At 43.0% G+C, this 15,581-nt stretch overlaps 1 protein-coding gene and 1 pseudogene across 3 annotated transcripts in view; both read left to right on the top strand.

Annotated features, from left to right (window-relative positions):
- The window catches only part of MYZAP (myocardial zonula adherens protein), an 89,282-nt gene that overhangs the window by 37,417 nt on the left and 36,284 nt on the right, over window positions 1-15,581 (top strand). For all 3 annotated transcript variants that reach the window (XM_036903008.2, XM_036903006.2, XM_036903007.2), the window contains 4 exons: window positions 4,702-4,827; window positions 5,834-5,962; window positions 9,272-9,351; window positions 11,058-11,163. In XM_036903008.2, coding sequence (XP_036758903.2) covers window positions 4,702-4,827; window positions 5,834-5,962; window positions 9,272-9,351; window positions 11,058-11,163 — 441 coding nt within the window. The remainder of the gene's footprint in view (window positions 1-4,701; window positions 4,828-5,833; window positions 5,963-9,271; window positions 9,352-11,057; window positions 11,164-15,581) is intronic.
- Window positions 2,873-3,655, top strand: LOC118921307 (latexin-like; annotated as a pseudogene).

A 15,581-nucleotide genomic window follows, 5' to 3' on the forward strand; every position in this document is an offset into this window, starting at 1 on the left:
AAGAGAGAGAAAAAGGGATAGAAAGTGTCTTTTGAGAAATAATTGCTGAAAACTTCCCCAAGCTGGGGAAGGAAATAGTCTCTCAGATCATGGAAGCCCACAGATATCCCAACACAAGGGACCCTAGGAGGACAACACCAAGACATATAATAATTAAAATGGCAAAGATCAAAGACAAGGAGAGGGTATTAAAAGCAGCCAGAGAGAGAAAAAAGATCACCTACAAAGGAAAACCCATCAGGTTATCATCAGAGATCTCAACAGAAACCTTACAGGCCAGAAGAGAATGGCAGGATATATTTAATGCAATGAAACAGAAGGGCCTTGAACCAAGAATTCTGTATCCAGCATGGTTATCATTTAAATATGAAGGACGGATTAAATAATTCCCAGACAAGCAAAAGTTGAGGGAATTTACCTCCCACAAACCACCTCTACAGTGTATTTTAAAGGGACTGCTCTAGACACTAGACACACACAGTGCTCTAGACACACTAGAACAGATGGACCTAAGAGACATCTATAGAACTCTACACCCAAAAGCAACAGGATACACATTCTTCTCAAGTGCACATGGAACATTCTCCAGAATAGACCACATACTAGGCCACAAAAAGAGCCTCAGTAAATTAAAAAAGATTGAAATCCTACCAACCAACTTTTCAGACCACAAAGGTATAAAACTAGAAATAAATTGTACAAAGAAAGCAAAAAGGCCCACAAACACATGGAGGCTTAACAACGTGCTCCTAAATAGTCAATGGATCAATGACCAAATTAAAACAGAGATCAAGCATCATATGGAGACAAATGACAACAACAGCATAAAGCCTCAACTTCTGTGGGATGCAGCAAAGGCAGTTCTAAGAGGAAAGTATATAGCAATCCAGGCATATTTAAAGAAGGAAGAACAATCCCAAATGAATAGGCTAAATTCACAATTATTTAAACTGGAAAAAGAAGAACAAATGAGGCCCAGATTCAGCAGGAGTGACATAATAAAGATCAGAGAAGAAATAAATAAAATTAAGAATAAAACAACAGAAAAAATAAACAAAACCAAGAGCTGGTTCTTTGAAAAAATAAACAAAATAGATATGCCCCTAGCCAGACTTATTAAGAGAAAAAGAGAATCTACACATATAAATAGAATCAGAAATGAGAAAGGAAAAATCATGTCAGACACCACATAAATACAAAGAATTATTAGAGAATACTATGAAAATCTATATGCTAACAAGCTGGATAATGTGCAAGAAATGGACAACTTTCTAGAAAAATATGACCTTCCAAGACTGACCAAGGAAGAAACAGAAAATCTAAACAGACCAACTACCAGCAAAGAAATTGAATCGGTAATCAAAAAACTACCCAAGAACAAAACTCCTGGACCAGATGTATTCACCGCTGAATTTTATCAGACATTTAGAGAAGACAAAATGCCCATTCTCCTTAAAGTTTTCCAAAAAAGCAGAAGAAGTGGGAATACTTCCAATCCCATTCTATGAAGCCAGCATCACTCTAATATCAAAACCAGGCAAAGACCCCACCAAACAAGAAAATTACAGACCAATATCCCTGATGAACATAGATGCAAAAATACTCAACAAAATATTAGCAAACCGAATTCAAAAATATGTCAAGAGGATCATACACCATGATCAAGTGGGATTCATCTCAGGTATGCAAGGATGGTACAACAAAGTTGCAGGATACAAAATTAATACACAGAAATATGTGGCATTTCTATACACTGACGATGAACTAGCAGAAAGAGAAATCAGGAAAACAATTCCATTCACAATTGCATCAAAAAGAATAAAATACCTAGGAATAAACCTAACCAAGGAAGTGAAATACCTATACCCTGAAAACTACAAGACACTCCTAAGAGAAATTAAAGAGGACACTAACAAATGGAAATTCATCCCACGTTCTTGGGTAGGAAGAATTAATATTGTCAAAATGGCCATCCTGCCTAAAGCAATCTACAGATTCAATGCAATCCCTATCAAAATACCAACAGCATTCTTCAATGAACTGGAACAAATAGTTCTGAAATTCATATGGAAAAACCAAAGACCCCAAATAGCCAAAGCAATCCTGAGAAGGAAGAATAAAGCAGGGAGGATCTCGCTTTCCAACTTCAAGCTCTACTACAAAGCCACAGTAATCAAGACAATTTGGTATGGGCACAAGAACAGACCCATAGACCAGTGGAACAGAATAGAGAGTCCAGATACTAACCCAAACATATATGATCAATTAATATATGATAAAGGAGCCATGGCTATACAGTGGGGAAATGACAGCCTCTTCAATAGCTAGTGTTGGGAAAACTGGACAGCTACATGTAAGAGAATGAAACTGGATCATTGTCTAACCCCATACACAAAAGTAAACTCGAAATGGATCAAAGACCTGAATGTAAGTCATGAAACCATAAAATTCCTAGAAAAAAACATAGGCAAAAATCTCTTGGACATAAACATGAGCAACTTCTTCATGGACATATCTCCCCAGGCAAGGGAAACAAAAGCAAAAATGAACAAGTGGGACTATATCAAGCTGAAAAGCTTCTGTACAGCAGAGGATACCATCAACAGAACAAAAAGCATCCTACAGTATGGGAGAATATATTCATAAATGACAGATCTGATAAAGGGTTGACATCCAAAATATATAAAGAGCTCACGCACCTCAACAAACAAAAAGCAAATAATCCAATTAAAGAATGGTCAGAGGATCTGAACAGATACTTACCCAAAGAAATTAAGATGGCCAACAGGCACATGAAAAGATGCTCCACATCGCTAATGATCAGAGAAATGCAAATTAAAACCACAATGAGAGCAGCTTCGCACTCGCTCAGCTGCTGCTCCCCAAGATGGAAATCCTGCCGACTCACTACCCAGCCTCCCGGGTGACCTCGGTGGTGGAGAACTGCATCAACTACCAACAGGGGACCCCCCCCGCAAGGTATTTCTGGTGCAGACAGACAGTCAAGCAAGCCAGCATGGAGGATATTCTGGGAAGAGGACATAAGTATTGCCTTAAATTTTCTGTGGAAGAAATTATCCAGAAACAAGTTACAGTGAACTGCACAGCTGAAGTACTTTACCCTCCAATTGGCAAGTTACTGCCCCAGAGGTCGACTTGACATTTGAAGGAGGAATTGGAAAGAACCCAGATGGAGAAGATAACACATTTTATCAAAGACTCAAGTCCGTGAAGCAACCACTAGAAGCACAAAATATTCCAGACAGTTTTGGTAATGTACCTCCAGAAATGAAGCCAGTTCGACATTTAGCCTGGGTTGCCTGCAGTTATATAATATGGCAGAATTCTACTGAAAACACATGGTATAAAATGGTAAAAATTCAAACTGTCAAGCAAGTGCAAGGAAATGATGACTTCATTGAGTTAGACTATACCATTCTACTTCATGACATTGCATCTCAGGATGTTGAGCATCATTTCTTGTGCTTATAAGTCATGTGTATCTTTGGTGTGTCTGTCAGACCCTTTGCCCATTCTGAAATTGGCTATTAATATTTTATTATTTAGTTGTAAAAATTCTTTGTGTATTATGGATACGAGTTATTAGGTAGGTGGTTTGCAAGTATTTTCTCCTATTCTCTGGGTTGAGTTTTTCACTTTCTTGATGCACAGGAGTGTCTAATATTGAATATTGATAAAGTCTAATTCATTTGTCTTTTGTTACCTATACTTTTGGTCATATCTAAAAAGCCATTGCCTAATCAAAGGTCACAAAGATTACCTATGTTTTCTTCTAAGAGTTTTATATTTTATATTATATTACGTATTTTAGCACATATGTTTAAGCTTTTGATCTATTTTGAGTTAATTTTTTATATGGTATATTAGGTGTCTAACTTCATTCTTCTACATGTGACTATCCAGTTGTCCCAGCACCATTTGTTTGAAAAGAGTGTTCTTTTCCACTGAATATTCTTGGTAGATAATTTCTTGAAATTTAATTTTTTATATAGGTAAATTATTTACTTGGCTCAAAGTCAAATGTATAAAACAAAGTATATTCAGAAATAGGATATCTATATGATAATATCCCCTTTCCTCTCTTACTCCCTCCTTTCTCTTGTTGGTAATCTTTTTATTTTTTAATTTTATGGTTTATCCTACTCTGACCCAATTCTAATAATGTAGTGATCTTATTTTCAGCCCCCAACAGAATGCTCAAGAATTTAAAAAAGCTTATGTTTCTGAGGTCAGTTAGGGTGTGGACATTATTATCCAGAGAATAAGGCTTGTTAAAACTGGTAGAATAAAACATAATAAAACTCCAGGATCAAAAGAACATTAGACAAGAAAAGTCATTGAAGAAAAGGGTTAATAATACAGTGGAACAGGGTCATGTTTTAGAGAAAATTCACTTTACAAGTAACTAAATTTGGGGGGGTAGGGCTGATACTTAGAGAGGTAAGTTCCTGCTTTTTGAAAAATTCACTCCTGTAGAGCGCCTTTGTCCTGATAAATCAATGTAAAGTGCCACTTCTGATTTTCTGTGCATCCGCTCGCTCCTCTTCCCTCCTGCTGCCCTTTCCTGTGAGTTGCTGCTGCTCTGTCTATTGCAGAGCCCTGGTGGGTGTACGGACAGAGTGGGAGGTGCCCATTCCCGAACCTGCCAGAGCTGCAGCTCTGAAGTGAGTCTCCTTGCAGGTGGAATCCTCCCACGAAGCGAATGCCGAGGTGATGAGAGAGATGACCAAGAGGCTGTACAGCCAGTACGAAGAAAAGCTGCACGAAGAGCAGCAGAAGCACACTGCCGAGAAGGAGGCTCTCCTGGTGTGTATGTTATAGCTGCTGATAAAATATAGGGGAGTTTATGGTTTGTTATTGTTGGAAGGGTCTAAATATGAGTGTTTCTGCTGAGAGATGACTTGGTGGACTCTAACGTGGGTTGTGGGTGAGGGTTCAAGGAATTTGCTCATTCTCTCCCCTCCCTTTACTCTCCCTTCCTTTACTCACTCCCCTCCCCTCTTGGAAGAGTCCCCAACCTGTGTCTCTAAATAGACTCTTTCTCTAGCCAGTAACACCATTTGTCAGCATCCGAGCAGATTCTGGGCTTTCCTGCAGCTGTTCCTTCCTCGCTCCATTGCTCCTCTACCTTGAATCTCCTTCCCTATCCTCGATCCTGTCTAAACTCCCCAGACACTTGAAAATGCAGCCCTCTGCATGAATGAAGCCTTGCCTGTTCACACAACTGGAAGTGTCCTCTGTCCTTGGGGGCCCACCTTTTTCTGCTCTTTGCCATGTCATTCTGTGTACCTGTTACTAGATTTGGGCTGTACATCGCACATCTTAGCTTCTCTAGGAGAGCACATAAGTTCCTGGAAGCAGGGATTCATGCCTGCCTTGTCTTGTGTCCTTAAAGCTTAATAAACAACATGCTGAGTGACTGACTGAGTTGGTGCTTTGCAATGTGAGTGAAGGATCCAGGCAGTCTGTATTCATTTCCAGATCTGGCCTCAATTCCCATTTCACTGTTGGCAAATACAGTTACACTGAGCATCTAGTCAAGGCAGGAATAACATTGGCAGACTCCTTTCAGTCATAAGGATTCAAGGGAAAAGAGAAAAAAACAATGCCTAAAAAGCCATTAGATGTGTTTTTATTCACAGGTGAGAACCAGCATCATGGAAGTTGAGTTCATGATCTATGAGATACTTCTAGACCCAAGGTCATGCTTTTAAAGAGACATCATGATTTAGCAAGGCCAGAGCTATTTGGACCCCGGTTAGTAGCCTAGGGGCTCCATGGCTGTGTTGAGGACAGTGTGTTTCTTTTGCAGGAAGAAACCAATAGTTTTCTGAAAGCGATTGAAGAAGCCAATAAAAAGATGCAAGCAGCAGAGATGAGCCTAGAGGAGAAAGACCGGAGGATTGGGGAGCTGGACAGGCTGATTGAACGTATGGAAAAGGTAAGAGACACCGTTTGGGGCCTATGGCCCACTTGCCCAGACTCCCTAGCATCTCTGCAGTGCCCTGCACTCCTCTCTGAGGGCATGAGTAACCCTCAACCCTGGTCCCTCTTACCCCTCCAATTTGTGATTTAAACTGAAAGTCAAAACTGTAAAATTAAGTATAAGGAAGTCAAACTAAGTTCTGATTTTTCCTATGGTGACTATTTTGATGCTTTAAAAAACATTACATAAAAAATCGTTTACAAAAGTTAATATTTTAGTGGCCCTGCTTTGTTGGGGCCCTAAGCATGAACTTAGTTTAATCATTGAACAATCAAGCCTTACTTAAACATTACATCAATACCCCGCATGTTATTCCTGGGGTGCATCTTGGGGGTTGGCACATCACATGTTGGCATGGAGGACGCTGCACCACTCTGTGGGCTGGCGAGTAGGCTGATGGGTGGGGAAGGGGAGGCATGTGGGAGGTAGGGACTCAGATGAGATTCTAAAGCCAGTTTAGAGAAAGGGAGGAAGCAGAAAGTGGAGAAAGGGGAAGAAGGTGTGGAAGGGAGGAAAGAGACAAAGAAGGAAGGGAAGGAAGAAAAAAAAGGCTGGCCTTTGGCAGGTGGTAGCTGACCTCTGGGGCGGGGCGGTAGTTTAGAGTCAGAGCTGTGGCTGGTTCTGGAAAACGGGTCTCAGTAGCATGAGTTTGCGCAACAGCAGTGACCTGCTTGGCGACCTGGTAAGGTCGTGACCTGCTAGCACGCTGTAACTTGAACTGAGGATCTCCAGGTTGATGGTGCGGGGGAGGAATGACAATGTGAGAAAGGTCAGTACCTGGCCTTTTAGTTTTTCTGAGATGTGGCCTCCTTACCCCTGATGTCTGCAACATATGCCCCTCTATGGTCCCCTTGTTAACAAATCCCCAAATCTGGACTCGAGTTCCCTATGTGCAGTATGCTGATCTCTTGAGTCACCAGGTTTGAAGCAGAGAAAGCTTTATTATCCGAAGGACAGCCAGGTGAGAGGGTGGGGGCCTTTCCCAAATCTGCCTTACCTGATTGGGCTGAGAGACAGGTTGCATAATGTTGGCAAAGGAATGTGGGGGTTAGGGCAGAAACTGGAAGGGCCTTGAAACTTCACTCAGAGTTACACACCAGTCCCATCTTCTTGTGCTGCCTGAGGGGTCTTGGCACCCCCAGGTTTGGTATCAGACAAGCAACATAGATGTTTTCAGCCAGCATTCCCTCCAGTCCTGTGACCAGCCTCAGGGAAGAGGGCAAAGGACGAGATAAGATAATGATTCTTGCCAGGTCGTGCAGTGAGAGTGTGAGGCCCTTAAGGAGGGAGCCTAGTGAAGGTGTAAGCGATAACAAAACGTATGTCCAGCTTCGCCCTGACCAGGTGTATCCAGGGCAGGAACAGCATTAAATTCAGTGCTGTGGAGCTTCAGGGCTTGCTGGAGGCTCCCATTCCAGGTAGTGTCTTTGTCTGGAAGGACCCAGAGCAAACTAAAGAGTCTGTTAGAGTTTCACCTCTTCTCCTTGGGAAAACAGAATCCTTTCTTTCATTGAAGAAAGGGTAAGTAACATGTTTAAGGCTGGCATCAGTATTGGTTGAAGGTGATATTAGTGAAGATTGGGCATAGTGGCATTTGCTAGAACTTAGCTGAGCTTTTTCCCTAATGACGGCCCTCTTATAACAGAAGGTACCGGTTGGTGCACATGCTCACTCTGGGTTGCAGATTTGCCAGCAGCATAAAGAAGCAAGGTGAGTGGGCAGCACTAGGGATCAGTTTGGGCAGGGAAGCCACCTTATAGCCAGACTGTCCACGGAGTGGTTGAGAATAAAGGTTTTAGAATCAAACAGGCCTAGGGTTTCAATCTTGCCTCTTTCTAGTTGTGGGCAGTTACTTGACTCTTCCAAATGCGATTTCTTCTGTAAAATGTTGATCATAGTCATTCTTATTCTTAGGGCTTTTGTGAGAAGTAAATGAGAAAAATCCATGCAAAATGCTAAGCATGGTGCCTGGCATACCATAGGGTCTCAAAAATGTGTGGCTCTGTTTCTTTTGTTACAGCCCTGCCTAAGTGTCTGCCCCTGGTGTCAGCTCGTCTCAGCTGCACCTGTTTTACAGCTTATCTTCCTTGTACCCTTGGGATTCTGAAAGTTCCCAACTTTACCCCCTGATTTCCATACGAATTACCTGCTCTTTCCCCTTCAGAGATAGATCTTTGAGAGCAGGAATCGTGCCAAATCTCTGTTAAAACTGTGTGAACAGCATGTTCACGGGTGTGAACTGTGCAATGCCGTATTCTGCACTCACCTGTTTTGGGATTTTGCCTGCGGATAAACTGCTTCTCACTATATACATTAGTTTACTGTTTCTGGTTTTGAGTGCTGAATTTGGAACACTTTTTATTCAGATCAGTAAAAATGTTGTAAAGATGTTGTATTCTGTGAGGGACCCTTCTGCACAGCAGATAATGTTCTGTGACTGGGTGGTGGTTTCAGAGGTATTTACAAATGTGAGATGTTATTATGAAGTGTACACTTAAAATTTGTTGTACAAATCTTCATGCACAGCTTGATGTATGTATTAGTTTTCTAATGCTACTATAATAAATCGCCACAGTAATTACATGGCTCCATCCTTCCAGCTTCAAAGTCAGCAGTATAGCATTTCCATTCTCGGTCTCTCTGCCTATAATCTAACTCCCTCCTTCCAATAAGAGCCCAACTGGATAATCCGGGATAATTTCCCCATTTTAAGATAACTAAGCATATCTGCAAAGCTCCATTTTGCATGTAAGGCAACAATGTTCCTAGGTTTCAAGGATCAGGATGTGGACCTCACTGGAGGGCCATTGTTCTGACCACCACAATACATTTTCACAAGTGAGCACACCTGTGTAAACACTGCCCAGATTAGTACAGAGGATATTACCTGAATTTCAAGGCCTCTTTTCTTGATGATTCAGAAAAAAATCAAGAATTTTGTGCTATCAGGCTACTGATTGAGAGTATTGATTGTCATTATTTAGAACTATAAATTTTCATCTGAGCCTGTGCTGATGAGGTACTTTTAAAAAAAGAAACCTTGGATGGCTTTATCCAGGGTATTTGTCACTAACTCATAAATGTGGCTATAAATATAAAACAACAGGTCAGGCATTTTTGAGCTTAGGACTCTGGTGAGTTGGGGGTATGCAACCCATGGGGTGTTACATAGACCTGAACTCAGTAGTGCTGGAATTGCTTGATATATGCTCTCTGTCCAACTTGGGATCCATTGGGTAGAATATTCACGTTCGTGTGTTGTAGGAACGCCATCAACTACAGCTTCAGCTCCTGGAGCACGAAAGCGAAATGGCAGGAGAAGTAAATGGTCCTGACAAGGAGAGGTAAGATGTAATGCCCTTTAGCTTGTGGGTTGAGATGGTGGACATGCTGTGTCTTTGCTGGACTCCCTTGGTCATCACATTTTCATTCGTTTGCCCATCACTTGTTGCAGATGTACACATGCAAAACATGGGGCTGAGAGCTTCCAAGGCAGCCCATTTCTTGAGGAGCTTACAGCCCCATCTGACGGCCTAGGACAGGTTGTTAGTGCAGCAGAGCACATCAAAGATAGTTCCAAGTGCAAAAGCTCAGTCTATAAATGTTCTCTGTGACCTTCAGCTCCACAGGATGCACCTTGTGGATGGGAAAACTCATCCCCTGTGACTAATATCATTGCTGTGGAAACTAATTTTAAAACGTCTTTCTTTGTTTCCAAACCTTGCTCAGTCAAACTTTGCCTTCTTCCCTGGCTATGAGCCTATGAAAACCCTGCATGGGAAATAGAGAGTAGGACGTGATGTCTTCTAGAAGTCAAAACACTGAGAGGCCATGCACTGCCCTCTGGGGAAGGAAAACGGAGCTCGGGTGATTTGAGCGTTTGGAGGGAGTTATTTAATCTCCTGAGAAGCTTTGCTTATCTGTAAAATGGGAATTCTTTTTTAAAGGGGGAGGGGTTGATGATGATGGTGGTGCCACCATTGGTAAATGTGAGGGTGCTGATGGGCATACTGTCTGCCCCCTGCTATGTGCTGAGAAAACATGTTTTCCTTCCTCTTTTGCGACTTCAGAGTTTGCAAAGGATCTCACCTAGTCTTTAATGTGGCACTGGGGAGGGACCTGGCAGAAAGGGGAGTGGTAAGTGAAAGAAAAGGAGCAACACACAGCAGCAATTCACTGGAGAATTCCGCTTTATTAGGGAAAGGTGCTGGGTTATATAGGAAGGGGCATGGGGTGATTGTGGTGTCACTTCTATGGGGCTGGTGGCTATTGGCTAGGTGCTGGGATTAGGGGGGCGAGGGGTGATTGGGGTTCAGGTGGCGCCGGCGGGAACCGAGGACCTGGAAGAGAAGCAGGAATTTCGCCATCTTATGGGTGGGGGCCCTTCAGTAAGCACACCATCCGACCCTTCCTCCAGCACCCCATTCCGGCAGCCCCCAAAACTGGAGAATCCCTCTGCTGGTTCCTTTGGTTTCTGAGTCAGAGGATGATTTGTGCTGTTTAAAGACAAAACTATGACATGTCTTACCATGCAGTTCACTCTGTTGTGGTGCAGAGAAGGCCTTTCCACATGTGTTCCATATTCCCCAAATAAGTGATGTGTGGACGACTGTAATTCCAGACTTTCTAGGACTCCGTCCCTTGATCTCAGAGATTTCGTTGGGTTTGCTAGACTCTCCTTCTCTGGTCTCCTAATCAGGGTAATTTACTGGATGGCCCGATATTGTATTAACTCCAAAACAGAGAGCCTCTCATACTGTAAGTGGTGAAAAAAAAATTCTGTCTCAGTCCCTGGAGAGTATGGAAACTGTCCTCATAGAGGGTAAAACTTGCAAATGGGAACTTGAAGAAGAGTCCCATGTTCCTTCTACCCTTATACCCTGGAGTGGTGGATTGGTAGTTAATCGCCCAGGACACATGCCAAGTAGGAAGAGTGCACGTGGGAGCACCCTTCTTGTTCCTGGCAGTGTTCCTATCAAGCAGTGACTTTCCATGCTGCTGTTGCTCCTTTGGTTTAGGACTCAGTGGCTCTTTCTTCTCCTTGAATCAGGTATCAGCAGCTAGAGGAGGCGTCCGCCAGCCTCCGGGAACGGATCCGACACCTGGATGACATGGTGCACTGCCAGCAGAAGAAGGTGAAGCAGATGGTTGAGGAGGTGAGCCCCCGTAAAAGGTCCTGGGCTCGGGACTGCTTCCTGTGGTGGGGACGCTGCAGCCCTCGGGTCAGATCCCACTCTCAGCCCAGCTTTCTGTGGCTCACAAGCAAGTTTGCTCAGGCCACTTGGCTCACAGGGGAATTTCCTCATCTGTCCTGTGCGGCCTGGAGGTTATCCCTCCAATGACATCTGAGTTACAGTTATGAAAGCTGTGAAGCAGAGTTCACAGCTCACTCCTAGCTGGGTGCCTGCAGCTCAGGGGACCAAAGGGTGTGACGAGAAAGGTTTACTTCCACTCAGGTGTCTGCGCTTCCCCCAGCCTGCCTGCCTCTCTCCTGGCCGCCATCTCATAGCTTTTCCTTTCCTGGGTGTGTCTCTTTCATCTCTTCCCCACCTTTCCTCTCTCTTCCCCTTCCTTCTTCCCTCATTCCCACTTCTATTTCTTCTTCATCTTTTTGCTCCTTAACTGTCTATGTAATGTGAAACCAAGTTATATGTTTGCTGTATGCTGGACCTAGTTTACAATCCTGTTTTTCTAAATGAAAACACAGGTAAGTTGAATATTTATATTTCTCTAAGAGGAAAAAAGTTTCTTTTACTTCTGTTACTGTAATCTGTCTCTCCATCTCATGGCGGTGCTCGACAGAGGAAGGTCACATGTATTTTTCTTGCTTAATTAAAAAATAGGCTAGAAAAAAGAATAGTTAGTACTAGTAGGATTATAAGAATTCCCTGAGGTCTGAATCTCTAATTGGCAAAGACAAGGAAAAGTTTCAATGTAATTAAACATTTGGTCAGTAGTGGAAAAACTGAAAAAAAATTTCCTTACATGAAGTTCTACTCTGAAAAGTTACCTGTTTTATTGGTAAATTGTTAAAATCAAAAGTATATCTATAAGTGATGAGCACATGTGACAGACAAGCGCAAGATAAAAGTATATATATTGTATTAATCTCAAGAAAGTTGGTGATATTCCTGGGGGTAAGGTCAGGGGATTGTGAGTGTAGAAGGGTGCTTTCTTCTCTTGTGTACAGGGTACACATACATGAGATAAGATGCGTTTCCCGAGCGAGTGATCCTGTCACACTGTGTTGAATTCTGTGAGTCTTACACTGGCACACATGCAAGTCCTAGGAAGCAGTGCAATGAAAGAACAAGGAGCAGAGGTTCAGAAGAAGTCATGTGTGTACCTTCCCCGTCCCACTGCACACTAGCGACAGCAACAGGTGGATACTGCCCAATGACCAATACTGGGGATGTGTCAGGAGTGTGTTTCCCAAGGAAAAGCTTTGCTTTGTCACAGTTAGCATCTCAGGGAACCACATCAGATCAGACCTTTTCTGCTTCTGAATTTCACACACATGAAGTCTGCCGCACGGCTACCCCTGCCTCCCCCATGTGGAACCTGCATGTCTCCCACCTCACTTCAGGGTGGACGTCGCATTGTTTCCATGTCTTACATTAGAGAACCAGTGAACAAAACCTCGTGCTGGTTGGCTTCTGTCTCATTATCTGGAAGGGTTAAAGATTGATACCAAAATCAGAGATACCTTTTAAAAAGACATGCTCAAGTAGTTTAGGGTTCCCTGTTTTTGAACTTATTTCTGGAATATAATGGACATACCAATTTTAAGGGAGCAGAGACATACCTATATATGAAAATGGAGAAACATACGAAAATCACTGTCCATGTCTTGCGTTTCTACCTGTGGTTTAATATCTCCCCAATAAGCTTCTCTAAGTCCTGATGATGCAGTATGGAAGACCTAGTCACTGGAATGAAGTCCCAGGCTGAAATTTAGGGCGCCACCAGCAGAGTGAGCGCCACCTAGGGGCCAGCTGGGTTTCAGCAGTGGATGGAGACAAGAAAGAAAGAAAAAAAAGATAGCGAGACTTTTTAGTCTAAATTTAAAGAACTATCCAAATCAGGTAGTAAGAATTCAAGTGTTGTCCAGTATTCCATATTAACTTACACAGCAAAAATATGTTTTAAAATCTCAATTGCTTTTGCCATTTATGTGAATACATTTTTTTTTGAAGTTAAAATATGGAAAAGGGACATCAACCAACAAATGAGTACAGAAGAACAGGATCAAGTTGGAAAGGAGTTGGTAACTGTAGTAATTCAGAGAGGTGGCACCTAAATTCACATCTTAGAAAGTGGTCACGAGAAGAAGGAATATAGTTTTGTTTAGTATTGCGATGCAAGGCCAGGCCAGAGCCACTGGGGGGCACTTGGAAAGAGGCAAATTTCAGCTTTTTGTTCCACATAAAGACAACATGCTAGTATTTGCTGCCCTGGGAAGGTGTTTAACCCTTCATCACGGGTACGTTCCTTATGATATAAAAAGCTGAGATAGAAGGTTCCTGTGTAAAGAGCCCTGTAGTTTTCTAGGCTGTGCTTTTATGATTTCAGCGTTATCCTTACTTTGTATAGTAGGTGAAATATGCAGAGATATAACTAAATCACTTCAGGTCATTCAGACCAAATTTTGAAAAATGCAGAATACTGAATCGATCAATCGTGGAATTTGAATTCTGTCTTTAGAAGAGAAGTATATTTTTACTCGTGAGCTCCAGCTACCCAGATTGGGGGACCAATTTGACGTAGAAAGAAAAGCCATCCCTTTATGTGTAGCAGATGGTAGGGACCATTTACCTTCCCTCACGTGATGTCTGAAAGCTTGTCAGTGTGATAGCTTCACATTCACTAGGAGTGGGAATCCAGTCTCCATCCACTGTTGGTGTCATTTGAATCGTAATGTCTGTGCAGAAACATAGCTTACAAAAATGAGAGGCTTCTTTAGTCAGCGCAGAACATCCAGGCATAATTACTGAGGTTCTTGGAATCCTTAAATGTCAACCAATGTATTTCCTTCCACCTCCGTAGAAAGTAATTCCATCATCATCATCATCAGAATAAAAACTTAACTATCCTAGGTTTTGCAGTCCTTAGCCCAATAATGACTTGATTTTCATTGTGTGGGCAAGTATATATAGTAAGGATTTGTGTGTGGAAGAAGGACTAACAGTGAGCGAGGGCAGATGGGCCCTTTTGAAATGAAGGATTAATATATATCTTATGGGGTCAAGTTCACTGAAAAAGGACAGTGCAGTGTCTCGTGTGTAGCCTAGCACAGTAGGCTAGATCTTTCTACTTAATTAAGTCTCGTTTTGTGGTGGCTTTCTGGGATTGGTTATCTCCCTCCCATCACTGGTTCACTGGTTCTGGCTTTGACAAAAAAATAAAAAACAAAACAAGCCCCAGTTATGACCCACTTAGACTTTTAAGGGTTTGCCAGAAACTAAACAGGGACTGAGAAAACAGCACTTCTGGGGAAATTCACCCATCCATGCCTTCCCCAGATATCCACCAGCCCTTGTGCCGGGCACTGCAGAGCTGTGCAGGTAGGACCCTCCTGGGGGGAGCTTACCATCTGGTGTCACCTGGGTTCCAGAGTCGTTCTTGCCCTTGGGCTTCATTCTTTTGTTGAAAAGTCTTGCTGGGGTTAGTTCCTTTGTCTGGAATCGGGCTGCATTCTTTAGCTTGCCGGGAAAGGAAGCAGGAGACCCGGGAGGAGTGGGGGGGGGGAGGAACCCGGGGCAGAGTGCTGAACCGTGGCGCATCTCTAGGTGTTACCTCCTCACCCGCGCAGTCACTCACCCTCCTTACCTGCTCTCACCCAGACTCAGTCCCTTGTCAACCAAAGCAGCTTTCCTGCCAAGGGGAAAATTACCTGGAGGGAAAATCAAATTCTTATTTGCTCTCAAAAGAGTGAACTTACATTTTTGCCACTAGGCAATGATGTTATGCTGGTGAATAAAATAGTAATTGAATAGAGTTCCTTTACCTTTTCCCATTTCAACCATAGGTGAATGGGAAAGGTGTCCTTTCATTTTATCATTTCCTTCTTTAATTTCCCTTTGCTGTTGTGATGGGTGAAATGGTTCTTTCAGTGGAAAGTGTCTGAAGGGGTTTTCTTTCAATTAGAGGGGGAGGCAGTGTCTCTTTGGGACTTTTCTTGTGAGCAAAGCAGTTGCGCCCCCTGCGCCCTCCGTAATGTAGGTGCCTGGTGAGCGCGGAAGTGGAAGGGACCGCTTTTCATGTTAGTGCTTGTCCACCCAAGCTGCCCTTGAGAATCACTTGGGGAGCTTTAAAAAATGCCAGAACCTAGCAGGAGGGAGACACGAGATGTCAGGGGGCTTTGGTTTGGTTTTTAAGCTGCGCAAGATTCTAGTATGCAGCCAGGACTGAGAACCAGTGCTCTGGTCTGTGGAGTAGCGGCCTGGGTCTCTGTGCTAGTTTGCATGAGTTAATGCATTTGGCCAGTGTCTCTCAGAAGCTGCTGCACCTGAGGTGGAAAGCTGGCAGTGAACTAGGGGTAGGAAGGACTTAAGGGAAGAGAGCCAGGAAGACC

This window comes from Manis pentadactyla, chromosome 11 (genome assembly GCF_030020395.1).
Source record: "Manis pentadactyla isolate mManPen7 chromosome 11, mManPen7.hap1, whole genome shotgun sequence".
NCBI lineage: Eukaryota > Metazoa > Chordata > Mammalia > Pholidota > Manidae > Manis > Manis pentadactyla.